Raw genomic sequence first — 27,252 nt, 5'->3', positions numbered from 1 at the left:
CTACAAGTTACAGAAGCATATGTCATCAACAGAATCTCAGCCAAAAACAATTGATTGAGCCATATTAAAAGAACTTGATGCTTTCTCCATCCTGCAGTAAAGAGTAACTCCTCTTCCCTTAACACGAAGTTCAATCCTGCACATGTTTTCTCAGAAGCCAGCCTTACTGTATTGGAATGATTTGATCCCAAGAGAAGTATTCACAGCATACATTTGCTGTAGATTTGCAGTGGCAATATAAGAAGGAAGTGTTAAACAGCAGCATTGACGGAAAGCAGGGACATCTTTATATGCCACAAAGCCCTGTTTTATATGAATTTAGAGTGCAAACAGAATCTAAGATTGCAAGTGAAAAAACTCAGGGGAAGGGATTAGGTGCAGCACACAAACGTCTCATTTAATGTTTCTTAGACTTCTTTTAAACTCAAGAGGAGAAGGAAAAGGAGAGGTGGAGCAGAAGATGACAAATAAGGTGAAGAAGAGGAGGAGGAAGGAGGAGGGGAGGAATCATCATCATCATCATCATCGTGTTTATAAGCTACAGCCAAGCCAATTCTTTCTTCTCTGACTCATTGATCTATTGTTCATGCTCACAAATCAATGCTGAAATATAATGCTTTCGTTCAGGACACAGCATTCATTTGCACTGTTCATAGATTTTATATAGCCAGTATATTAAAAACAAAACACTTTAATTCGTCTATTAAGAACAGACCAAATTATTTAATAGGCTTACATTAATATTGATCCATAATTTACAGTGCGATGGATCATACACAACTTATTGCTGTGGCCAACAGCAGGTGAAAAGATCAATAATAGCATGGTACTAAGCATCCAGAACAAGAGGCAGTAATTCATGTCACTTTTTCAAGATACAAAGGCCTTTTATACCATCAATTTCCATTTTTCACCAGTGCATTTTATGTCCAAAAATACGGTAAGTGCATCATTTTGTGCTTTATTTTTCCCCATATGCTTCCTAAAGGCTTTATAGGCATTGGAGTTAATATTGCTTTATCTACCTATCTATCTAAACAGAGTAAGGAAGATGTTCATGGCACTAAGATATCTGGCATGTTTTTGGCAAAAGTGAAAATTGCTTGGTACACCATGTACCTGGGCGTTTCATGACTTGCTTCTATTTTTGGCATTAGAACTATTTTGGGGGTCACTTAGTTACTGCAGTGTGAACATGTGATGCTTTGCGTTATGCTTGACCACACATCAGGTAAGTCAGGTGCCTTTCCCCTGTAGATGCACCTTACTTTAAATCCTGCCAGTTTTGTGACTCATGGTTCCATGTAGTAATAAATAAATAAAACTATATCTGAAAATTTCCATTGCAATGGTTAACACCTGTCTTCCTTCAATAGATTTGCAAGGTGAACTGCAATTTAAAAAAAAAACATAAAGGTTCTAGTGGGAGAAAACCCAAACAGAGTTTGTTGGAAAAAACAAAACCAAAGAGAAAAGGTAACTGCAGGGTATGATGATAAAGCCTGTGAAGTTTAGTAATTTAAGAACAAAAAATATGGCTCCTACATAATATTCAAGACAGATCTCAATTTGGTGGGGTTTCCAAATGTTTTGTTGAATTGGGTTAAAAGGTATGGATAATTTCTACTAGGAATCAAGCAATATATTGGCCTGTATTTTTTGATTTGAAACGCTGTAGAATGGAACCCTGATGAGTTGCTCCCAATGGGCTCTACAGAATGGCAGTTGTGTATTCATGGAATTGTGAATCCATCCAATCCAACCTCTTACCTAATTCTTTATTTTACTTTACTTCTGAAAATAGAGGCCACTTGCATTATTAAGGACCAAGGCTTAGTGGAAGAAGACTATGAACACATGGGTTAGTGTTTGAACCCAATTCTCCCATATTGTGATGGTGGAGTTTGGGAAGATGAATCCAATATCCTTCCCTCAGTGAAAAATCCATCATGTTTCTTGCAGATAGAGTATACCCACCACTGGCTGATCACTGAGCCTTAGCACATGGATCCTCATGGGCAAACACTTATTCCTAGAAAAAGCTGAAGGTCTGCAGTGAAGCTAAGTCAACCTGGCATTGTGACAATAACACAGTTCAAATATGTAGTCTTATAATAGCATCCATGACGATTATCAGTGCTCAGTCAATCTTGAACAAAGAAAACCATTACTTCTTGATAATTAGTGGGTTAGAAAATATCTTTGCATTGAAGAAAAAAAATCTTCATATTATTTAAAGCCAGAGTTCCTGCCTCTGGTTATTTTTGTGTCCTCCAAAAAATCCATAGAGAGCTGCAAAAAGGAGACTAGGTCCAGGGCCTGCTCCCACCATCAGCAGTGCAATATAAGGGAGCACAAATAGGCTTTTAATGGTTCCCAAGGATGTTTTGTAAAATCAAATTGTACAATAGCTCTTTGCTTTTGAGCTTCATCTACTAACCACATTAGATCACTGTTTCAGAGAACTTATCAATTGCCCTTAGCTCAAGTTTCCTGACCATGTAAGGAAAGCTGGCACAGATGAGGGCTTAACATCAACAGTGTCCTTTGGTATCCACCATCAACAGAACAGGGCCCTTTCCCCTTCTGCCTCCCTCTGCAGCCCTCCACAGCAAACAAAAACCAGATGATTTCCTGGCTTCATGGAGCAGGTTTTTAGGCTATATGGTGGGATGGCTGCAAAAGGAAGAAAAGATCGCTGATTTTGGAGGAAGGAGTGCAATCCTGCCAGAGTTCAATATTGGATCTTGGTTATGGAATCAAGTACTTCAAGATATATTTCCAGAGTTACCACACAGTACTGAGGTGGAGAAAAGCTGTTCCTTCACAACATAAGAGCAATGCTCCACCCCCTAAACAACATTCCTATCCCCTCTATATCCCCTGCACTTTCCTGAACTTCTCTTAGGTCACACATCAGTCAGTGCTAGTTCACAGAAACTTTCAATAAATTTAAGGCACTTCATTCCGAATGAGATATATGCTTCCCTGCCATCTGCAAGTCAACTGGGCGTGTTCCTTATGGTGGAAGTCAGTCACTTGTCCAACTGGTGAGACCCACGCCACCACTGTATAACATATTTAGGCATGATGATAATAATAACAATAATACACTTGTCACTACTGTTATTGCATAGGACTATGCTGGAGTAGATAATGCACAGAGAACATGCTCTTACGTGATAACACTGTTGCATGGTTAAATTTGACAGCATCAGTAACAGTCACCTGCAAATATAATCAGTTTCCATTGTTGAAAAATGTAACAGTACACTAAAAGAAATAGCAACCATGTTTTCAAACACATTACTATTTGTCCTGCATCATTAAAAATAAATATGTTAAATTGTGATGGGAGTTTATCCCCCCATTTTTATTTTATGCAGAGTTTCAGTTTGTTAACTAGACTAAATTGGTACTATGATTTAAAGATGCGTCAAAACATTTCTTCTACATGAGACTGTAATATACAAAATAGTCACAAAACCACTCTTGAAAAGACAGGAATCTGCACCAAAAAATTATCTTGCTTTGAAGTGCGTACAAAGAATGCAAACCAACCCTCAGTAAAGGCTGAAAATGTCAGAAAAAATTGTCACAATAACTAGAGGCATTTTCTTACAAATAAAACACAAATGTACTCTGAATGAAAAATAACTGAAAAAAATCCATGCAAATCAGATAACTTTACAATGCATTTTTTTTAAAAAAGAAGAAACCAATTGGTTATGTCCAACTGATGGAAAATTTAAAAAAATGTTAAGAGCTTGAAATAGTCATCAGTCTTTTATGGTTAAAATACCAGTATAGATTCCACACCATAACTAGAAGTGAATTCTTATAAAAAGAAAGAAAAGGGAAAGGTTCGACCACGATTTAGAAGGATGCTTGCTTATTATAGAACAAAAATAATACAAATTTTAATATCATGGAATTTCTCTCTGTGTACCTCTCCTTCATTCATTTCTAGCTTGTACTTTAATCAGAATCAGTTTTATACAGGTGGCCTGTTTATATATATGTATATATATATATTATATCTTATGCTGTGAGAAAGAGTAATGTGGATTAACATATACTATAAGTTTAAAAGAGGCACTATTAAATCAACACAAAAATAGCTAATTTGTTTTTGGTTTCTTTACATTCGTCTATGTTTGCTTTGCAAGTCAATGGGTTTTCACTGCAGTTATAATGAAGTGTCACTTTTAGTGGATCATGGACTTGTGGATCAGTTGATCTCTATTGCTTTCAAGTAGACTGGAACTCATTTGGTGTTCCTGTTGAATCTGGTTCACAGATGCAGTACAATATTGTGGAAGCATTGGTAGTTTTAAACAGAATATACACGTCTCTTCAAACATTTTTTTCTTAAAAAAGTCACATACATTGGGCTATCTGAAGATTTATATTAAAAGATAGTTATTAAGAAAAACAAAACAAAAACCAAAGCCAAATACTTAATCTATTGATCAAGAGACGAAGCAGTTCATGAAAGGGCTTTCTAATTATATCCACTAGCAAGCATGGTCGGTATCCTCCATGCTCACGCTGCTCCTTCGGCTACTTGCTTTTGAAGCTCCAGGAGAGACTGATGAAAGGAGTGGGTCGGTAACCCCGACGGGAGAGAGGGTATCGTCCATCAAGATGTCTTCCAGTTTGGATCCCATTTTTGTTGGAACAGCATAAGTGCCAGTGGTTGACTCTGTCACGTTTGCCAGGCTGTCATTGAAAGTGATAGTGCCATCTGTAAGGTCGAGTGTGGTTGTGCAAGATAGGTCAGGATGATGCTGCAATATCTCTTGGCTGCAGTTGTCAAGGACAGGCTCCTGCTTAATAAGCCGGTTGACCATTTCTGGTGAGCAAAGGCCTGAAGTTGGGATGATGGAAAGTCCATGTGCTCGAGCCTGCATCTCAAGTTCCTGTAATAAGGACAGAGGTACTTTAATTTGTCATGTGTCAGAGATGACTTCTCATAATCCCAGCATAGAGTTTTTTGGATGGGATTTATAAAAAAACAAAAGAAATCTCATAACTCATATTTGTCTGCAAAACCTACAAGATGAAGATTCATAAAGCACAGAGTGAAACCAAATATTAGCTCATATATTCAAAGTACCATATATACTCATGTATAAGTCAACTTCACACATAGCTCAAGGGCAGGCATGTGAACAAAAATGATGGATTTTGATATTACTCATAGATCAGGGCTTCTTAAATGTGTTTTGACCCATTCCATCAGATAATTTTTACATGACCCAGGATAGATAGGTACATAAAATAGGTATGCCAATATTCCCAAGGCTTGCTAAACAGACAAGCTGATTTTCTGGGGCACAGCTGAAGTGTTTTCTGCGGAGTCCACTGCAAACACTGCATGTTGTTGCTAACAGATTTGTGTGAATGGGTGGCATTCAGAAACCTTTTAGTGCTGCCAAATTATTCATGAAAATTATTCAAATTGAGCTAAGGTCACACAGTTTTGAAGGCCCACAGTTTGAAAAGCAATTTCATAGATAAACCAAGGATCATTCTGCAAAGAAGGGACAGCTCCAATGCTGTCCCAGGAGGCCATCCATCCATGGTTATCACCACCATTTCCCAGGAGAAGAGAGTAGAAGGGGTCGATAGTTTTTTAGGTTCTCACAGGACAAATTAAGATTTTTCCTTTCACTACTCAGAGAAGGAGATGATTCCTTTCTTGATAAATACCATATTCGATTGAATAATAGTCACAAATTAAATAGATTAATTAAAATCTATATAAAAATAGAATTTTCACTAAATGATCAGAGGCAAGAATGAGACTCTTTACCATTTTTCTTGTTGTGAAAAGTCACTAAAATTGTATACAGTATGACTCCTGTATCTGCAGACCTAATATATGTGGCTTCACTTCTTCACAGTTTCACTTATTTACTTGTGGCCTCCTATACAAGCTATGTCCTCTTCTCAGTATCTCCATCATTCATTCCATTGAAAATAATAGGGTTAGTTATTATCCACAATTTCACATATTCAAATATCCTCACCTATGGGAGATGTACTATATTTTTCAAATCTTGTTTTCATTTTTTGGACTTATTCTTTGCAAAAAGAAAATGCACATACATTTTCTCTGTAAAAATATTTTCCTGCACTGAAAATAGCATATCTTTGTGCAGAAATGCTTTTTGGGAACAGAATGCCATTTTCCATGAAAAAAACCACATACATTTTTTCTCAAAATAAATCTTGAGCCATGAATTTTCTTGTCCATTTAATTCTTCTTGTCGACATCAATTTCCAATCATTTCTTTAATATTCTTTAAACCCATTACCAAAAGTTTGTCTGAAGAAAATGAGGATATTATCCTACATGGAGAAACCGTAGCTGTAAAACCAAAGAAATTTCACCTCTTAGTAATTCATGGGGATTCAGAATGTTTAAGGCTGCTCCATAGTTTTCAATGTAAGTTTGCAGCATTCAAAGTTTTTGCTATCAGTCTGTGCCAGTATGCCTATCATATAAATGGTGCTATTAAGCCTCCCCAGATTACTGCTTCCTGCCAGGCTCCCTTTAGTTAAACAAACTTGACTCTTCTCAGCCTTTTGAGTAAGATCAAGTGTAGTATCTTATCAGAACAGAGACAAAAGCAATCTAAATGGAGGACGGCTCTCAGTTGCTTCTTGAAATAGGACTGAGAAAGGACAGTCAAAATTCATGGCAGCTGAGATTGGCAGTAATGAAGTGGTCACTCACAAGAATGTGTTTTTACTAAATACAAAATAAAAATATTGATTTCTGTGAACCTAGCCATGTAAAATTAATTTCTTGATCTCAATCTTGAACTATAAGTTACTCTATGAAAATCTTTATTTGGCTGCTTTTTTGGCAGACAGTAAGAATCCAGAGTATGTTTAACCATATTAAAACAAATGATTAAAATTCAGAGTAAATTGACTGTCAAATCTGGTTAGAGTTGCAGATCCTTTGATCCTCAAGGCATTCCCACACTCTAAAATATGGGATTTGTGGCATCTTATTCAGTCTGCATAAGGGAAAAGCTTTCCAGCCCTCAAATAAAGAATATATTTTACAATATGTGACACCTGGCAATTCTACTATCAGGTACCTAATAGTGCAGTCAAAATATCCTTCATGTTCTCTATAAGTTCGCTTTTCTCTTTAGTTAAATAGTAGCATCCTATACTTCACTTTGCCATTACATGTCTGGAGCAATGCCTGACACCACAATAAACAAGACAGTATCTGCTAAACTCTTGGTCTACTGAGTTGGTACAAAAGTGCCTGAAGCAAACTGTCTTTCTCGGACACTGTAGAGTTGTGTGGAGACTTGCACTTCATTAGTAGACGCCTTCCTCAACAGAAAGGACAGTGGGTCACTGGCATCTTCTGTGGTTTGGTTCAATGTAAACCAAAAACTGTGGCTGCTCAAGACCTATTAGATACTTCAGCACAGTAAAATAGTGTACCTTATATGGCAAAATCAAGGTTCACTTTTTTTGAGGAAAAATGAATATTTTCAATCCTTGGATGAAGAATCCAAGGATATGGAGAATGGTCTGTATTAGGCTACTGAGGTGAGGAGAAATTGTTGATAATTATCATTTCTTGCAAAATTGTAAGATAAAAATTTGTTCAAAACAAGTTTTCCTCTTTTTAATGTGATTTTATTGTATGGCTCTGAGTATTTGTAATGTGGAAAACACTTAGTCTTGTACATTGAAACACTTCTTTCGATGTGAATCATTTTGGGGATCTCATAATAAATGAAATTCTTACAAAATAACCAGAAGTCACATAATATAAAGTATGGGGGGTTTTTTTGTAAGAGGTTTTATTTTGTTTGTTTGTTTATTCCTGTTTCATATGAGTTAAGGAGGTCTAATTTGGACCTGAGTTATTTATATTAATTTTCCAACTTGGTAAGAAATTAATTGGATTAGGTTTTTCCAGCATGATGATAACATATTCCATTTCGGGCATCAAAATTAACACTATTCAATTTCAGGCATCATGTTGAACAAACTGCAATCACACTTCAGAATCCTGTGGAATTTTATCTAAATTCCTATTACCACTTATCTTATTTTTCAGTCAAAAGATGCCACAAACCTCACTGATAATGAACACATGGATAAGAAAGAGTTTAATTCTGTGCCAATCTTATCTTGTATCATATGCTCACTTTGAATATATGCACAAGTCTAGATAGCTTCTGGTTTAGACCACACATGGAAACTCTTCCATTTTTCCCCCACACATGCCACATCAAGAGTGAATGGACTCTATGTAGCAGAGGAGTTTTATTAATCAATGCAATCAGTTACAATTATTCTGTTCATATGATTGTTGTTCTGATATAAGTTGGCTTCAGTAGCTATGCAATCAAATCACGCTAAACATAGAAGGGAAAAGACTGTGCTAGCCTCACCCATTTGTCAACCCTTCCGTTATTCTCCTTACCTAGAGAGTGACCTTTTGAAGAGGAGAACCTTCCTTAGCTGAGGATGCTCTCTCCAGCAATTTCAAACTCTGATTTTTGTGAGGAGAGAGTTGGAAACACACAAGATGGTGAGCAGGACTAACACATTCACATTCCTCCATTCTATGTGTTTATTTTACTCAGATTTACAATGTCTGAATAGACAAATCTGGGAAAATGCAATTTATAATTCATCAACAAACCTGTATTCTGAGCAAGAGGTGTCTGTTGGCATGTTCCAGTTTCTTTTGTCTGTTCTCTAATTCTTTTGTACGTTGTTGTTCTCTTTGCAACTTGCGGATATAGTCTACAGAGGCTTTTAAAATAGTTCCCTTATTCCAACGCATATCCCTGCAAAATTAATGCAAGTTATTAAATCTGAAGAGAAGCAATGAAGAAGAAAATTACTTATCCTACCTCAGATCCAACTGGTAATTAAGTCTATTATTATTATTATTATTATTATTATTATTATTATTATTATTATTATTATTATTATTACAATACTTATATCCTACCCTTCTCACCCATAGGGGACTCAGGGCGGCTTACAATAAAACATAATATAAAAATATTACAGACAATTCAATCAATTGAAATTAAATACATTAAACATTGATAAAAATACATATAAATACACAATTGGTGCATTTCGAGTCTGATAACTGGTCTATTTTCCAAAATACAATAAATGAGTTAATACATTTACCACTCTATCAGTGCAGAAGGTCTAGCTCATTGCTGCAAAGGTTACAATTAAGACCTAGCTTCCTAAATTTATCTATCGCAGCCAGAAGGAACAATAGAATTCTTATATTCTGTTGTGAAAATACATGTTCCGAGATATGTTTGTCTTAAAAGTTCAATGTAATCCTTTCTGACATTTAAATAAAAAATGGGACATTGCTGCAAAAAAAACCCAAATCCTAAAAACATAGTGCCATGCCTTGAAAATCTTCATTCACTTGAACAAATTTTCAGTAAAAGAAAAGAACAAAGGGTGAAGACTATGGTTGAGATTTCCTCATACGAATTTAGGAAACTGCTTTATATCAAAGTAAAACAGCAGCTCTCTAATGCTTTAGCAGACATCCTGGAACTACCTGGCCTTTTTTTCCCCTCCTATCCTTTTAAAACATGGCATTCTGGGATTTCACTTACAAATTTCTACATACCCTCACAAAACTGGGCACGTACATAACAAATATGTGTCTGACTGGCCTCTCATATGACTGGATTTTCAACCTCCTTTGGTGTTTCACAAGAGTGTAATTGTTAGTACTGGGCTTTCTTTAAGGCAGAACTTCTGAATGTTTGACCATCCAGATATTAGGAATCTCAGTTCCCAAAAGTACCAGCAAACATACTCAAAGGCCAAGGATTTGGAGAAATGACGCAATACAGCAGGAGGGCCAAAAGTTCAGAACCACTGCTCTAATGTAAATTGAAGAGCACATTACAAATTCCCCATAGAATAGCCTAGAGCACATGCATCAAATTCAAGGCCTTCAGGCCGAATCTGGCCCGCCATGTCCTTTTATGTGGCCATCCAGCTACTGGACTAGACCTCCTGTATTCCTCATCATTAGACATAATGACGAGAGTTGATGGGAGTTGTGATACAGTCATATCTGGAAGGCTGAAGTTTTTTTTTTTTATTCAGGATAGTGGGGATTGAATGTAGCTATAAGGTTTGTGGATAGGATGTCTGACATTAAAATCTCCTTTAATCTTTCCTTAACCTCAGAGCCACAAATACTATTGGGCTACCATTCCCATTATTCCCAGTCCACATGGCAGATCATCAAAAGGGATGGGCATTTTCATTCAATAACATCTGTGTAAAAAGCTAAAGAGCACCAACCACTACGTAAAAAATTATAGTTGGCCTTCTGTATCCATGGATTATCCATCCATGGATTCAATAGCTCTTTGAAAGCAACCATACATCTGATGTGGTCCTTGATGAAAATGAGCTTGACACCCCTGACCTAGAGAATAATAACACTGCATTAATTTTACAGAACAGCTCATGAAATAATATTTTGTTTTGTGTTCCTCTTGATGCAATCATTGTATATAAGTCAATGATGGGTTACAAACTACTCATTGAATAAAAACTATGTTATACAAGTGAATGAATGGAGTGGGGCCAGTAAAATACAGTTTTGTCCTCACATGGCTTAATTGACACTATGGTTTTAGAGCGATTGTGGAGGAAACTCAGCACGAGGTTGCCCCTTTTGGCAACATTCCTTTGCCTCCTGTCATGAATGTCATCCTATGATAACTGGAAATGTTGCAATCCTTTCTTCCAGATAATTCATTGGTCCTACAGTTGCTCAATATGGCTTCTGCTGGCAGCCATGAAAAGCACAGATTAACTCAATTACAGACTACATTAAAACCAAGTATTTTTCCCAGTGGAAATAAAAATCTGTAACTATGATAGTAACTAATGTAGGAACTTATGTAGACTACTCTAAACTTTAAGATGCTCTATGCCAATTAGGTGTCCTCCAGAAGACCACAGGGCCAATAGTGATGGCAGCTGGGGATTGTAATCAAAAGGATATGATCCAAATCCGTAAAAGCTGTCTTAAGACACTCCAGCTGAAAGAAAAACCACCCACCTATAATTGACATGTTTTGTGATACGATAGTACTTACGGGTCGTTCGACTTGGGTATCAAAGTGCCAAGTTCTTTTATGCGATCATTAATATTGAATCGTCTTCTTCGTTCAACTTGTTAGGAAATCAAGAAAAATTAGTAGTCAATGGCAAATTGGAAAGAATCGACATTACAAATGCTTTGGAAAATGTGAATGTTGCTATGACTGCTTTGCATAACTGAGGATCATTTTGGAGGATTAATACAAAGCTGGGGATCAGAAGTGAGAAAGAATCACTGCTCTGCTTCCAAACACAAAACTTAGCAGTGTTGCAGGAACACAGAACAAGAAGTGCAGGGGAGTGGGAAAGTGCTCATTTTTTTTTCTATTTAAATTGGCACATTTCCTTAGAACACAGAAAGCTCTACCAAACATCTCAAGCCACATCTATCTCATCAAGCATATCATCCACTCACACACACACACACACACACCCAAAGGTCATTAGTGCAGAGTACTGCCTATTAATCAGATTGTTTTGTATTACAAAAAGAGAACTTTTAGAACTTATACATGAATCAATTTATACTTGTTATTCACAAGTGATTTGCAATCCATGACCATGACAAGATTGATCTCGTTTTGCTTTGAATAGATACCCTATTTTTGCCAAACCACAAGCTTACTTTCTGTTAAGGTTCTGAATTACTTTAAAATATACAGTAGAGTCTCACTTATCCAACATTCGCTTATCCAACGTTCTGGATTATCCAATGCATTTTTGTAGTCAATGTTTTCAATACATCATGATATTTTGGTACTAAATCCATAAATACAGTAATTACTACATAGCATTGCTGCGTATTGAACTACTTTTTCTGTCAAATTTGTTGTATAACATGGTGTTTTGGTGCCTAATTTGTAAAATCATAACCTAATTTGATGTGTAATAGGCTTTTACTTAATCCCTCCTTATTATCCAACATATTCGCTTATCCAACGTTCTGCCGGCCCATTTACATTGGATAAGCGAGACTCTACTGTATTCTAATGATTGCATTATATATCTGTCATCATCATAATCATCATCAAAATATCCTTTGGAACATACTCTAATGAGTTTAGACTTCAGATAAAGCTTTAAGATAAACAGAAATATTAAAGACTTAAGCATGTCTGGAGAACTCCTTTGTATCAGGGAGGTCTTGGGAACTTTGTAGACTAAATGTGACCAACCATTTTTATGTCATCATCCCCCAATTTACAATGAGTTGGATACAAATGTAGGCGTTTATAGCTGGAATCTCTCCCTCTAATGACAGTTCCTGCAACTCCCTGAGAATGCAACAGAAAGTGTTGGAGGCTTCAGCTAAACGAAGTACAGTAAGTTGTGAGGCCAGGGATATCTGACTACATTATGAAGGAAGCCTTTCCACCTGTACAAGAGAGATCCTGGATCCAAGCATTGCGATCACAGGAACACTACCATAGTGGAAGCTGATTATACAATAATGCAATTAATACTTTTGATGTTTTCCCAATCTAACCCACTAAGGAATGTGTGATAAAAGAAAATGCAGTAAAAGTGTTTGGTAAATGTGAAACCTCCATCTGCTGTCAACTCATAATTTTGTGAAACACACATGAAATATATCAGAAGCAAGAAACTTACTTAAATTGTGATTGTCTTTCTTTTGCCTCTCTTTGGCCAATGCTCTTGCCTCTGACTCTGTGGGAAATACACATGCTATGCATGTTAACGAAGTAAGAATTAGAGAAATATGAGCAAAGCAACATAAACAAAGTAAACATTTACTGATCTTTTGAACATGCTGTCTGACATGTATTCTTGCTTATAATTTGTATACTATTAGGCAAAATATTAACCTTCAATCATGGGACAATTTTCATCTTCTTATGTGAAACTATGGCATTATATTACATAATACTCCTTGCTTATCTCCCTTATCTACTTACAGCTTCGATAGTTAAAGATAGAGAAGTCATTTTTGGGTGAAGTAATTCTTTGCTGGCCAGAACTCATAATTAGGACACATCTGACTGACATGTTGACCATTCACAAAAGTTTCCACTGTAGCCTGACCATACTATAATGTTTTACTCTTTTATAGATTACTAGCTTGGAGACCCGGCGGTGCCCGGGTTATTAGAAGAAGGCATTGTTTGTTTTGGGGTGTTAGGTAATATCACTGAAGTTTGGTCCAGATCTGTCGTCAGCTGGGTTCAGGGCTCTCTGGATAAGGGTGAACTACAACTCCCATATCTGAGGTCAATCACCCCGAAACCAGGCCTGTATGCATAGTTGGCCATGTTGGGTTTGTGTGCCAAGTTTGGACAAGATCTGACGTCAGCTGGGTTCAGTGCTTTCTGGATGCAGGTGAACTATAACTCTCAAAATCCAGGTCCATTCCCGCTAAACCCTGCAGTATGGGGCTTCTCTGTGCCAAGTTTGGTCCCAGTCCATTGTCGGTTAGGATCACAGTATCAGTGAAGGTATTGCAAATCCCATTATCCATGGCAAGTTTGGTCCAGAATCATTGTGGGTTGGGTTAATGGTGCTCTCTAGATGTAGGTCAAGTACAACTCTTGTAAATCATGCTGAATTCTCTCCAAACCTCTTGTTCAGTTGCTGATCAATTCCTCTATTAATAGTGTGGCATAGGAAAGGATAGGAAAGGGTTAAGGGTTAAGATAGAGGCAGGGTCATGCAAATGAAGGAACCCTGGAATGTCCATTCTGGAGGAAAAACAGGACATCTAGGATGAAATGGTCCCTGCATGAAAGCCTTCACTTGGGTGTGGGGGGCAGAATGGTGTTTGTCGAGGAAACTGGCAGGGTTTGGGATGCATGTTTGTGGTGCTCACTATACCCTGCACTGTCCTGGGAGGGAGTGACTTGGTGGCTCCACAGCACTGGGAACTATACCATGTTTGTGGAGGCCAGGGTCTGTCTGTGTGAGCAGACACCTGTGCCACACATACAGATTTTTCACTTTTATTATGTGTATAGATAACACATAGGTAAATTCTCCAAGAAGGCAGACTACTAGGACAATACCTATACTGGTCATGTCCTCCCATTGTTAGTCAACTTCTACCTTTTCCATAGCTTCCCATATGTCCCCAATATCTGCTTGTCAGTCTGATGGATTTAGAGTGTTAGAAGAACAGCAGAGATCTGAGACAGCATACAGGACTGCAGAAATTGGGTAGAGACAGAGAAGGTCCATTCTGCCAATAAATGTCTGTTGACATTTACAATACTAAATCTTATCTCTGAGAAGGTTCCTCTATCTGCAGTGGCATTCTGGAGAAATATAATAATAACAATATCCTTTTCTTCTAACTATCCCAACTAAACTAAATGCGTGCTATATGTGTGTGGTATTTGACCAACTTAAGGAGGTCAAGTGAACAAGTATAAATCCATCTTTTTATAAGTCATTCTTTTGGGTAATACAGGGCCCTTTATTATGAAGGAAGAATAATGAACAAATGTAGCATCTTTCTGACTGATGAGCCACAAGACACAATGGTATATTATCTTTGCCTGCCCCTTTTCTGTTAAAAATTAAAAGACAAATACTAGACTTTAGTGGAGCTCTACCCTGCACTCATGACTTGCCCCATCCATTCAGAGACGCAATTCTAGCATTATGCCATGTTCAATGTGACTAGGACAATGAACTTTTTCAGAGAACATAAACCTGATATTTTAAGTTTCAGCAGTTATAGTTTATTTTCAGAGTACACTTATGTGAACTGCTTGAGGGTATGGTCTATAATTGAAAAACAAAACAAACAACAAAAGACTGACTTCATCAATCAAAATTAGAATTTAGCTATGTGTTCTTTCCAAAATTTTGTAACATATTTTCTCTCTATAAGAGGTATTTGCTCTGTTCTAAACTATCCAACTTGGTTTTGCCTATATCAGCCTCACTCGCTTTGGTGCCTATCAGGTATTTGCTCTGTTCTAAACTATCCAATTTGGTTTTGCCTATATCAGCCTCACTCGCTTTGGTGCCTATCAGGTGTTTTAGAGTACAACTCCCAGCTGCCCCAGGTGGACAGCATAAGCAATGAGCAGGCATTATGAGAGATGCAATCCCAATATTTATAAAGCGTCAGATGGAGGGGTCTGCTTTATACTGGTAAGATGTGACTCCTATGGTTTTCAGATTCCCACTCATTCATAGAAATGTCAAATGAATCCTAGAGCGTATGCATGCAAAGTGTATACTGTATTCTTCCCATTAGTTATGGTTCTTCTGTAGATGAACTCACTTATAAAACAATTGTGAAAAGAAAAAAGGCCAAAACTTATATTAAAAAATTAAAAGATTTTAAAAAATTTTTTACAATCCCCCGCCCCCGATTGCCACTATAAATCACTATATTGCTAGTTAACTTTTTGTCACTTTTTTGTAATTTTGCGGTTTCTGTTTATATTTAGATATATAATTGTGGTGACATCTTTCCTGGGCTTATGAGGAAACATGAGGAGATATGTCATTTAAAAAAAAAAAAGAGGTTCTCAGCAGGAGTTCTGGTGGGCCATATTGTCAACCCTGGGAGATGCTCAAAGCCAACAAATTACACTTTGCTATAAGATTTTCCATTTTAGTATATGCATACATAGCAGCAAACAAAGCTGCTGTCTTTTATGGACTTGCTTACAACAATATTCTATTGGAAAGAAACAAACACACCCTCAACTATTTTAAGACTGCATTAGATCTAGCAGGGTGCCATGTCTTAGTAGTATTTTAAAGGAAAATATATTTTTAAAGATTCTCATTTACCTGTAAGTTCCCTTTTTACATGAGGAAGGTTAGCAGGACACGAGTTGCTGATGTTGAGGCCTGGGGGAGGAATGCCTTGGTTGCTATATAGATCTACAAGATTGCCAGATACCGGTAACTGGAAAGGACAACAAGATATAGGACTGAGATGGAAAGCCAAAGCAAAAAAAGCTGTAAGATATTTTACCATCACACTGTATTCTCACATTCGTAAATGCAGCACTACAATGGCACACTAATAGGGAGAAAGTTTGAGCATTATTGTAGAGACCAAGGTTTGAATCCCTGCTCAAACACAGATATGCGCTGCTTGACCTAGGCAAATCACATTCAGCTTCAGAGGAAAGCAACGGGAACCCCCACTCCAAATAAACTATGTTTAGAAAACCCTATGATAACTTTCCCTTAGTGTCAACATAATTCAGAAATGACCTATAGGCTCATAATAGCAAAGAATGTTCAGAAATAACAAACGGTCTCAAATGTAGGCAAAAGGACCTTAAGATGGATTTAGTAGATTTCTGGCTTCACGTAAAATATCTATCTATCTATCTAGCTAGCTAGCTAGCTATCTAATCCGCCTCCAACAGGAGGTGAGTGGGCACAAGGCTCACTTCCTATTCACTTAGCTTTCTCTTGTATGCAATGTCATCTTTCTCACTGGATTAATAAGTGAAATAAGTGAATTCCCATCTTTTGGACAACTATGGAAGTTTGTTTGTCCTAATTTAAGCAAAAAAAGCTGTAGCTATTGACAGTAAAAGCTTTCAGTCAAAATATGCCAGCATTTGTGGGAATACATACTATTACCTTTGACCTTGGACTATAAAAAGAATGCACTCCTCAATAGCTTATCTGAAACTGGGTCTAGGATAGTGGGGAAAGAACAATCTATGGCAGGCATGGGCAAACTTTTTTGTGGGCCTGACCAGGAGGACTGGGACAGGACGGAGGGCGGGGTGTGCACAGGAGGAGGTGGGTTGGGTCAGTGTGGGGTAAGGAGGAGACAGGGCTGGGAGTGGGGTGGGGCTGGGGCAGGGTGAGCCTAGAGATGGCGGGGCAGGGGGTGGGGGCAGGGGCGGATTACCCTCAGCCTTTCCTCCCAGCGTAAGGATGGGGCTGCTCCCATCCTTACGCTGGGAGAAAGATGAGGTTGTGTTTCTGCCTGCCTCTCCCTTCTGACAGCATCAGGACGGGGCCTTGTCTCGTCCTAACACAGGGAGAAGGGAGAGGCAAGCGGCAGGTGAGATGGCTGGCAAGGCTTCACCAGCTGCTTGCCTGTTTGCCCAGGCTCGGCTTGTCCCAGCATCAGGACGGGGCCTCACCCCGTCCTTATGCCAGGAGAAGGGAGAGGAAGGTGGTGGACGAGGCAGCTTTGGAGCCACTTTGCCCATCACCTGCCTCCTCCTCCATGCCAGGCTTCTTGTGGCATTGGAACAGGACCTCTCAACATGTCCTTATGCTGGGAGGAGGGCACAAGCAAGGCATGCAGCAACTGAGAGCACTCTAGAGGGCTCTCATCTGTCGTAAAACTTCCTCTCTTGTCCTTTCGGCATAAGGACATGGTGGTCCACCACATCCATATGCCCAGAGGGCGGGGAAAATTTGGAGGGCCAGACATAAGGGCTCAGAGGGCTGTATCCATTCCACAGGCTTTACTTTGCCCATGCCTGGTCTATGGGATGCATGTATCTTCCTTTGAAATACTGTCTACAGCATGTGTCAGTCACCCATCAATGTACTAACTGAGACTAAACCTGCTGAGTCTTCAAGATTAGGTAGGATCTGGGGATTCTGGGGTATTTAGGCTATTCAAAACATATTGTACCTGAGTCCCCTTGAGGAGATAAGGTGGAATATAAATAAAGTTACAGTAGAGTCTCATTTATCCAACCTTTGCTTATCCAACATTCTGGATTATCCAACGCAGTTTGCCTCCCACCCAGGTCCACAAGTGTTTCTATAGGCAGTAAGGACTGAACTTTTTTTGGATTTAACTTCTGACAATGTTGTTACTGTAAGTTCATTTTATGCAATTCTATCTTATTTGCAGTGAATTTTTAATAGTCAATGTTTTTGTAGTCAATGTTTTCAATACATTGATGTTTTAGTGCTACATACAGTAATTACTACATAACGTTATCATGTATTGAACTGCTTTTTCTGTCGATTTGTTGTAGAACATGATGTTTTGGTGCTTAATTTGTAAAATCATAACATAATTTGATGTTTAATAGGCTTTTCCTTAATCCCTCCTTATTATCCAACATTTTCGTTTATCCAACGTTCTGCTGGCCTGTTTATGTTGAATAAGTGAGACTCTACTATATTTATTTGGATGAATGGATTTTTATCTTGGACATGCTTAAAATTTTATATAATGTGATTTTATTTTGTAATGGTATCTGTTTTATATGAATTGTTGTTTTGTAGATTGTTTTATATGAATTGTTGTTTTGACATTGTTTTTAGGCATTGAATTTTTGCCTATTTACTGTAAGCCACTTTGAGTCCCCTCAGAGAGAAAGGTGGGGTAAAAGTGATGTAAATAAATAAATAAATAATATTTATTTAATCCTAGGATGGTCTTCCATCTAAGAATTATCAGGCCCATCCCTGCATAGATTTCAAAATCAGGTGAGATCGCAAATATTTGGGGTGATTTGTCTGTATACTCATTAATAAATGTGATTAGAACTGTTCTGCAACATTTCAAGAAGCAATGTTAATGTTCACATTTAGAAAATACAACAAACAACCTGAGAAATAATTAAGAGGAGAAGAAAAGTAGGGGGAGACAGAAATAATAGGCAATGGACTTTCTGATTTTAAAAAATTAAAACATTTAGATTACAAATACCCTTCACTTTGCAATGAAAATCCAAATGCTCAGTTGTTAAATGCAAACTCAATCAATGAACCCAACAAAAAATAGAGACTCTGAAATGCTGACAACAAGAACTAAATAGTGCTGATGATATGTATGCAGGGCAGATTAAACACCCCTCACATGTGACCTAAATCAATGTGGAAATGTATAGCATCAGGTTTATTGCTCCTTGTAGAAATGGCACTTTAATGTTCTCCATAGATACTTGAATAGAAGCTGAGCACTGTTTTCAACAAGGCAAGCAGGGTCTAATCCTCTGAAGTACAACAGAGCCTTTGTCCCCTTTGGATAACTATTTATAGGTTGCATGCAGCCTGCTTCCTCTGTAGGGATTTTCCCTTTAATCCATTTAGCAGTTAGTACATTTTACCACTCCAAAAGTTAAAAATGAGAATGCACATAATAGGGCAATTTTTCATTAATACACCTTGTTTTGGCAAAATGCTATTCATATTCAGCCGTGTTGCGTGTCCCATAAATTTTTGTTCTTATTGCCTGCCCAGTCTATGACTCAAATTGATTACAAGAGTTGAAATATACAGCTAAAAAGTTTACATTGTACAAAAGTTTAAAATACAATTGAACTATCAATACAAACAACAAATAAAATGAACACATTTACTTCCTTAATAATTTTTTCTTAAAGGTCTGCTGAAATAGTAAGCTCCTAAGAATAACACTACAGAAGGTTTCATCTGTCTAGAAAATGAATTCTAGTTCCTAGAACAACCAGATGTCATTTTGAGGGTTGTCAGACTGAGTGAGGCTCTCCTCAAATCTCAAACATTGTCAAGCTCCTATACAGAGATAAAGTCCCTCAAATAATTTGTACCCAAAGATAGTGCAGTTATAACAAGGGAGTTTTGTGCTCCCATATGTGTGCTCCTACATATAAGGTACTACATGTGAGGTAAGTCTCTCCACTGAATAGATAGCTTGTAGGGTCAAGGTTTTGCTTTTGAGGTCAAGTTTTTTGGAGCTGAAAGACTGTATTCAACAATATTTCAACAAGAAAGTTTGATGAAACAACTTCGATGCTATTAACAACTCTTATGATGTTAACCCTGATGTTGCTGGCATCCTAGGCATCTTTCAATGTTTAGTGACTTCCAAACTCAGACGCAGTACTAATACACATGACAAATTAACAAGAGGAAAAGAAGATGTAGGAAGGAAGTGCTCAACCTCTCAGCAATAAGAACCTTTGGCAAAGATATAACTCAAGTCCTACTAAATAGAAATACATAACTGGGAAAACGAACAACAAAGCCAAAGTCAGGTAAAGCTGAGTGCAATTACTAATAATTATACAGAATAACTTTCACTCAAGAAGCATACACACACATATACACACACTGGTTAGTGATTTGAGCACAGCACTATGTCTCTGGAGGCCAGGGATTGAAATGAACAGAGGGTGGACACTGATTTGCATAGAAGTCTTTGATTTTAGAAATACTCTTGGGAAAGTAAATTTAAGAACATTTTGTTTTAATTGCTTTATTTCTACATTCTGGATTCTACCACCCATTTTATCCTCTAGTTTTCAATTTTTCCAATGTTTAAAAAAAGCAATACAATTTTTCTGTATTTTCCTCTTCCTCCCTCTGGGCCTTCACATTGGTGTACATGCAAGAATGAGCACACACACACACACACACACACACACACACACACGTTATATATCTAATGCCATCTAAAACACTTGCAAAACACACAGCAATAAATGAAAAGATTGTAAACCTCGAGTACCGTGTTTGCCATTTGTAGTGCAGGATCCATTAAACCAAAGATTTCTTCATTGTAACTTGATTCCAAACTTATTATGTCATCAATAACATCATCCATCTATAATAGGAAGGTAAAACATGCAAGAAATATAAACTAGATTGAAATGGAAGCTGTGTAAATAAAGAGAGGAAATGTTTTCAACACCATAAATTAGGAGGGCTACTTCATTCCCTGATCCCTCCTAGAAACTGCACTGGGACACCTAACATGTCATCACTACTGACTTTGTTTCTGGACAATTGATTCTGTGGCTGATTTGTGGAGGGGACTACTTAGCTAGGTATATAAAGGTCTTTTTTTTTGTAGTGATCTGGAGCTGGATGGAAAAGTAAATGCCTTTAGAAAAAAGATGAGGTCCATGAGGCTTTTCTTGGGGGAGGTCTTCAAAGGACTCACAGTCTGTACATTCCCTATCGTTGGTAAAAATTAATACAGGTAATACCCAGAAGATTTTTTCCAACTCCTTTACTAATTCTAGATGGAGCTACAGAGATATCTCCAGCATTATGTAGTTAGAAGAACAAAGAAAGGGAATCTGCACATTTTTCCAGCAAATGTGTTAATTTTTTACTTTGAGCAAAGTCTTTGTAGTAGCATTACAGATGTTCACCACAGCCAGAGATCTCATGATAACTCCCAGAATCTATGAGACAGCAAGGCGGGGGGAGTCCCAACATTCCCATCCCTCAAAACAACTTTTCAAATTCTAATGTCATCCATAACAGTATAAAAGTCGAGGAAAAAAAGGTTTATTAATCCATGAAAAATAAAAGATGTGTGGACATTTACATTAATAAACAACAACAACAACAAACTTCATTTATATCTAACCCTATCTCCTTGAGGGGACTCAGAGCGGTTTACAACAAATATCGGCAAACATTCAATGCTGTAAAGAAACTGAACAAGGACAAAATACCCCCCCCCCCCCGATCCCAACATCAAATATTAAAAATGACACATTATCAAAAGTTAAACTATAACATGGCAAATTTACAAATTATCACAAGTAACATTGAGAAAAAAACAAAATAAGAATCTAAACAAACAAGATAAAGTTAAGATTATAAAATTTTATGATTTTTGCAGCCAGCAGCCAGAGTGATTAGCCATTAGGAATGCAATATTTAATTACATTTCTTTTTGAAGGAAGTGATAGGTAATTTTTGCAACTTATGCTGCTGCAAGAAACTCTTTTGTATTAGTTGATTAAGCAGTCCCACCAAATACTCAGCCCGTTTACAACTCACTATCAGTTATTGCACTTTATTACTGTTCCTTACTCCTTTATGGTTTTAGTGTTACTGAGATTGCTCCTCCGCCTCTATTTTGATCATCCTTATACCTCCTAGGAGCCCTATTCAGTGTTCTACACAATTTTACCCTCTGGATGTTTAGTTATTATTATTGTCCTGGTTTTAAATTCTGTTGATGTGTATTTATTGTTTTATGTAGTTATTATGTTTGGAATTGATTGTTCTGTGTTTTAACTTACGTTGTTGGTCTTGTCCCCATGTGAGCCACCTCGAGTCCCTTCGGGGAGATGGAGGCGGGATACAAAAATAAAGAAGTTGTTGTTGTTGTTGTTGTTGTTGTTGTTATGTTATAGACAGCCTCTGAGTTACAATCATCTGACTTACAAACAACTCAGAATTAAGAACGGGTATGAGACAACCGGAAGTGAGAGAATTCTATCCCTGGGAAGGAAGAGCTTCCCGGAAGAGCTATTATCACGGGGAAAAGGTGTCTCAGCTGATACTTTTATCACCAATCCTTGTTTCCACAACAAGCCATTTTTTTCAAAATCCATTTTTCACAGGGATAGAAAGTGAGGGGGACAGAAACAAACACTACAAGGTTGTCTACCCTTCCCTATGATATTCAAGGCTAAAAAAAGATATATTGTAGGCTGGAGTTACACTGAAAAAAGACACCTGTTCTGACTTACATACAAATTCAACTGAAGAACAAACCTAAAGAACCTATTTTATTTATAACTTGAAGACCACTTATAAACTTATGCCAACTTACATAAAAATTCAACTTAAGAACAAACCTACAAAACCTATCTTGTTTGTAAATTGGGAACTACCTGTATTAGCATTGAATTAAATGCCCCTCTATATTCATGGATATAATGAGTTAGGATATGAAAATAATGTTTTTAAATTCTAAAAAAACAAACAAAAACAAAGCTTGATTTTGTCATTTTAAACAAGGGACTACTTTACTTGATCATTGCATACATAAGACTTGAACATGCATGGATCTTTGTATCTATGAGGGGGTCCTGGAAGCAAACCCCAGATGACAACAAGGGCCCACTGTATTCCCTTTCTATTTACTGTAAGCCACCTTAGATCCTATTCTGGGAGAAAGATAACCTATAAATCAATCAATCAATAAAATTGTTAGCATCATGGACAAAAATTCCAAGTAGGTATATGGTTATTTCTTTATACAGTAAGCCCTGCTAGATAGTACTGCCTTAGGTTGGCAGTTCATGGCTGAAAAAGACCAAAAGCTGAGAAAGGAGCAGGAAATCAAATTTTCTTGAGGAATTTGATTGTACAATTTTCACGGCTATTAGGACATGGCTATCAGCCTCCTCCCAGTAGACTCAAATCAAGGAAAAGCTTCATGAGAACCACTACTCCTCTTAATGTTCCCCCAGCAAAACCAAGAGTATCCCTCTGGGCAGCTAAACCAGAAAATCTCAATTGGACCCCCCCCCCCTCCCCCCATGAGGGTCTGCCTCCAGGGACAAACCAAGAATGGGCAACTTGGAAGTCCCTGAACAGACTCAGAAGCGGAGTGGGCAGATCAAAAGACAACTTGGCAAAATGGAATCCTCTACCTTGTGCGACTGTGGAGCAGAACAAACAACTCAGCATCTGTATGCTTGCCCACAATGCCCTGCCTCACGTACAGAGGAAGAATTGTTGAAAGCTACAGACAATGCAGTCGCTGTTGCCCGTTTTTGGTCAAAAATTATTTAGCCATTTGAGTTCCCTCTATTTTTATCAGTTTTATACTTATTTGTGCAATACTTTTGACTTGAAATAAATAACAGCCATTAGGAAGGCAAGTGTATCCTACATAAACACTTTGTTTTTTCTTTATTGGCATCTCCATCATAAAAAATCTTGGAAACCCATCTGGTGAGGACTCACCTGGGAGAGGTGCATCTCAAACCCTGTGACGCCGTTCAGCACTACATAGAGAATGGGACTGTTAACAGTAGACATCTGGGGAGAATAATGTGTATGGGCTCTTTTCTTCAATGTTATGCAGAATGTTTTCTCTAACAGAGATCTCTTTCTATCTCATCTACTACCCATAAAACTTTATCAGGTTTTTGTAATAAATTAAATTATGAGGAAACTGGAAATTGCATCCAGTTCTAGCTCAAAACAATGTTGTGTGTGTGGCAGACAGACACACATGAATATGATCTAATATAATGTAATATTTTTGTAGTTGTGTCACTTTAGGTAACTTTGACTTTTGATGACCCTAAGGCGAGCTAATCACAGAGTTTTCTGGAGCTGAGAGTCTAATGACCTCATTACAAAGGGCTAAGATCGGAGGCATGCACCAATTTTAGATCAGGTCACCCATGAAGCCGGCCGGCTCCCAACACATGCCAGTTCAATAGGTGTTGCTATACAATCTATAGGGGGAAGTCACGTGCACCATGAATGCTCACACTTCCCCCCATTTGATTGCCCTCACTTGGATCGGGGCAATGCGGGGCAGGGGGCGCTGGATTCCCCACATCCCTATACAAACTGGAGTGCCACTGGCTGCCTGATGAGGCCGAAAACCTCACCCAGTGGGCTTCCATGGCTGAGTGAGGAATTGAACTGTTGTCTCCAGAGTCACAGTCAAAGATTCTTTAATAATATAATTATGATATGATGATGGATGTAATATAATAAATACAACTGAATATAGTATAACTGAATGTAGTTATATAAAACACCTTTATGTATGAACAGCAATATATATGGTATTTTCAGCCAATCAATGACTTTTCCATCTACTACATTATATATATGTAATTCCATCTAGAAATACCAATTATTCTCTCAGATGCTTATAACTACACTTGTGTCATTGTCAAACCTCACCAATATTCATGTGGATTGCAATTATTGTGGCACTGAATAAAGAAGAGGGGAAACCACATTTCAAAGACTGCAGCTGAAGTAGACCCACTGGATTTAACTAAGAGTTGAGTTGCCATTAGGCAATTGATTCAATCGCTACATGGGACTGGCAAATGGACTAAAGATTGTGTTTATCCCAGAAATGCAATGGCAGTGTAGTATAAATCTGAGCCCCCGGTGGCGCAGTAGGTTAAACTGCTGAGCTGCTGAATTTGCTGACCAAAAGGTTGGCAGTTCGAATTTGGGGAGCAGAATGAGCTCCCGCTGTCAGCTCCAGCTTTTGCCAACCTAGCAGTTCGAAAACATGCAAATGTGAGTAGATCAATAGGTACCGCGCCTGCGGGAAGGTAACGGCGTTCCATGCAGTTATGCCAGCCACATTACCTTGGAGGTGTCTACAGACAATGCCAGCTCTTCGGCTTAGAAATGGAGATGAGCACCAACCCTCAGCAGAGTCAGGCTAGACTTAATATCAGGGGAAAACCTTTACCTAACCTACTACAAATCTGACAGGAAGCTCCAGTCAGTTCTCCAGTAAGAATATCACAGAATGGATGAGAAATATTTCCAAATGTTGAGTTTGAAAAATCACATTTTACATGTTCAAGTGTTCATATTAAACATCTAGTGTGTGAAACAGCCTCAGGAGTATTCTATGGATGTCTGTAAACACATGAAGATTCAACAGATTCTCTTAACAAAATTGAATTCAAAAGCAGAGATCTTAGTCGTTCTTCTCTAATGTTATCCATCTTTACCTGCATGCATGATGCTCGAGAATGCGTATTCAGAGTTTGACATTCACTCTCTGCACGGTTGTTTTGCTCTTCAAATTTATAAAAGCCCTGTAAATACAATAAAGAGAAAATAGGGAAAAAAGAAAGCAAAGCATGGAGTAATATTTCATGTTTGTGAGTCTTTCCACAAATTTATATTTATATCTATATTAAATGGCACCTCAACGGCCATCAAATATAGAACTATATGTGTGTGTGTGTGTGTGTGTGTGTGTATATATATATACAGTATATATATGCGCACAGACACACACACACACACACATATATATATACACGCGCGTGCGTGCTACTTCTGGACAGAAGTATTAATCTTAAAAGAGATTTGCAATTGTCCTGATAGTTCTGGATCTTTCCCTCTACACAGTGCAGAGAATCTGAAACTAATAGTAATGCTCATAAATTTACGTTTCATGCAACCATTATGACTATTAGTAACTGAGAGACTTTTCAATGTGTGTATCTAATTCCCTTCGAAAGCCATCTGTGCAAGGGCTTATTGCCCCATCTGGGAGAAGACGAATTTTGCAAATCAATTACCATGGTGTCACAAAGCTTCCTCTCTCTATGGACACTCAGTTCTCATACTGGAGATAATATCAGATCTAATGCTTTGATCCCAGTTCTATGATCCATTGCACAAGTATTTTTACTGCTCGTTAGTGTATTACTCTGCTAGGACTTTATTTGCAGTGAGTGTTCCTCTATTGCTTGTGGAATGCTAAGAAAAGCTCTTTCTTCACTTTCCACTTGCATTACAATAGATGCAATCTTCTCTCAAATAGCACTGTCTTTTATCTGTCTTAAAAGCAGTAACAGCAACAAATTAAAACCAATAGACACTATCTAGCAAAAGAGGACTTCAACTTGTCTTTTAATGTAACTGAATGACCAGGAATTTCAGCATTAATTTAATTTTAGAATTAATTTATTATGTAGTTAAATAAGAACCAGTGCTTGTTTATCCGAAGCATAGTTCTCCTGGAGTGCAGAAAAACTGATAATTCCTCAAGGTTAGGGAATTACAACATTTAGATCTCAAGATTCAAACCAGATACTCAATAATGGGATGAGTTACATTAAGGCCCTAATAACGGATCCCCCCCTCATTTGCATGATAAAAGGCTCATATTATTTAAATCAGTTACTTCTCTACATTACTACAAATTGGAGGAATACATTGTAGAAACGCTAAGTTCATGTAAGGTAAAAACTAAAAAATAAGTGGAACAAAGTGTTGGGGAGTAAAATTACAGATGATGTTGTCAGATTCATTATGATAAGGCTTTTCATGCAAGTTTTTAACTTAAACAGCAACTTCACATAATAGTCAGATTTTAAGTTTTTCAACAATTACACCTAATTTTCTAATAACTTTTCTATCTCTGCCTACATCTATTCTAAATCTACTACTAATCAGTGCTAAGTTCTAGTGTTAAAGCTGAGCAAGCAAATACCCCTCCTAGTCTTGCCCTACACTGTGTATACACAGTCCTATTATTCTCTACTATGTCCTCAATTCACCCTCCCATATAGGAATTTCCCCCTAAACTAGAAATGTACTTTAGCCTATAAGCGTTGGGTAGATTCTCCAGCCTTTTTGTTGGCCTTTTCTGCACCTTTTTTTGATTATCTTTCTTATTTGAGATTGAGGATTAGGACTTATTTTGTA

The 27,252-nt window shown here is 37.6% G+C and overlaps 1 protein-coding gene across 7 annotated transcripts in view; it reads right to left on the bottom strand.

Annotated features, from left to right (window-relative positions):
- Positions 1 to 675: 675 nt before the first annotated feature.
- Positions 676 to 27,252, bottom strand: part of mitf (melanocyte inducing transcription factor) — a 238,796-nt gene continuing 212,219 nt past the window's right edge. For 4 of the 7 annotated variants that reach the window (XM_062969697.1, XM_062969700.1, XM_062969699.1 and 1 more), the window contains 7 exons: positions 25,542 to 25,628; positions 20,573 to 20,668; positions 15,931 to 16,048; positions 12,778 to 12,852; positions 11,163 to 11,238; positions 8,696 to 8,843; positions 676 to 4,922 (listed from right to left, as the gene is read on the bottom strand). In XM_062969697.1, coding sequence (XP_062825767.1) covers positions 4,518 to 4,922; positions 8,696 to 8,843; positions 11,163 to 11,238; positions 12,778 to 12,852; positions 15,931 to 16,048; positions 20,573 to 20,668; positions 25,542 to 25,628 — 1,005 coding nt within the window. In that variant the 3' untranslated portion in view covers positions 676 to 4,517. Of the gene's footprint in view, positions 4,923 to 8,473; positions 8,543 to 8,695; positions 8,844 to 11,162; positions 11,239 to 12,777; positions 12,853 to 15,930; positions 16,049 to 20,572; positions 20,669 to 25,541; positions 25,629 to 27,252 lie in introns of all 7 variants that reach the window. The other 3 variants (XM_062969698.1, XM_062969702.1, XM_062969703.1) reach the window with 2 other exon arrangements.

This window comes from Anolis carolinensis, chromosome 2 (genome assembly GCF_035594765.1).
Source record: "Anolis carolinensis isolate JA03-04 chromosome 2, rAnoCar3.1.pri, whole genome shotgun sequence".
NCBI lineage: Eukaryota > Metazoa > Chordata > Lepidosauria > Squamata > Dactyloidae > Anolis > Anolis carolinensis.
This window is presented reverse-complemented; position numbering and strand designations above follow the sequence as displayed.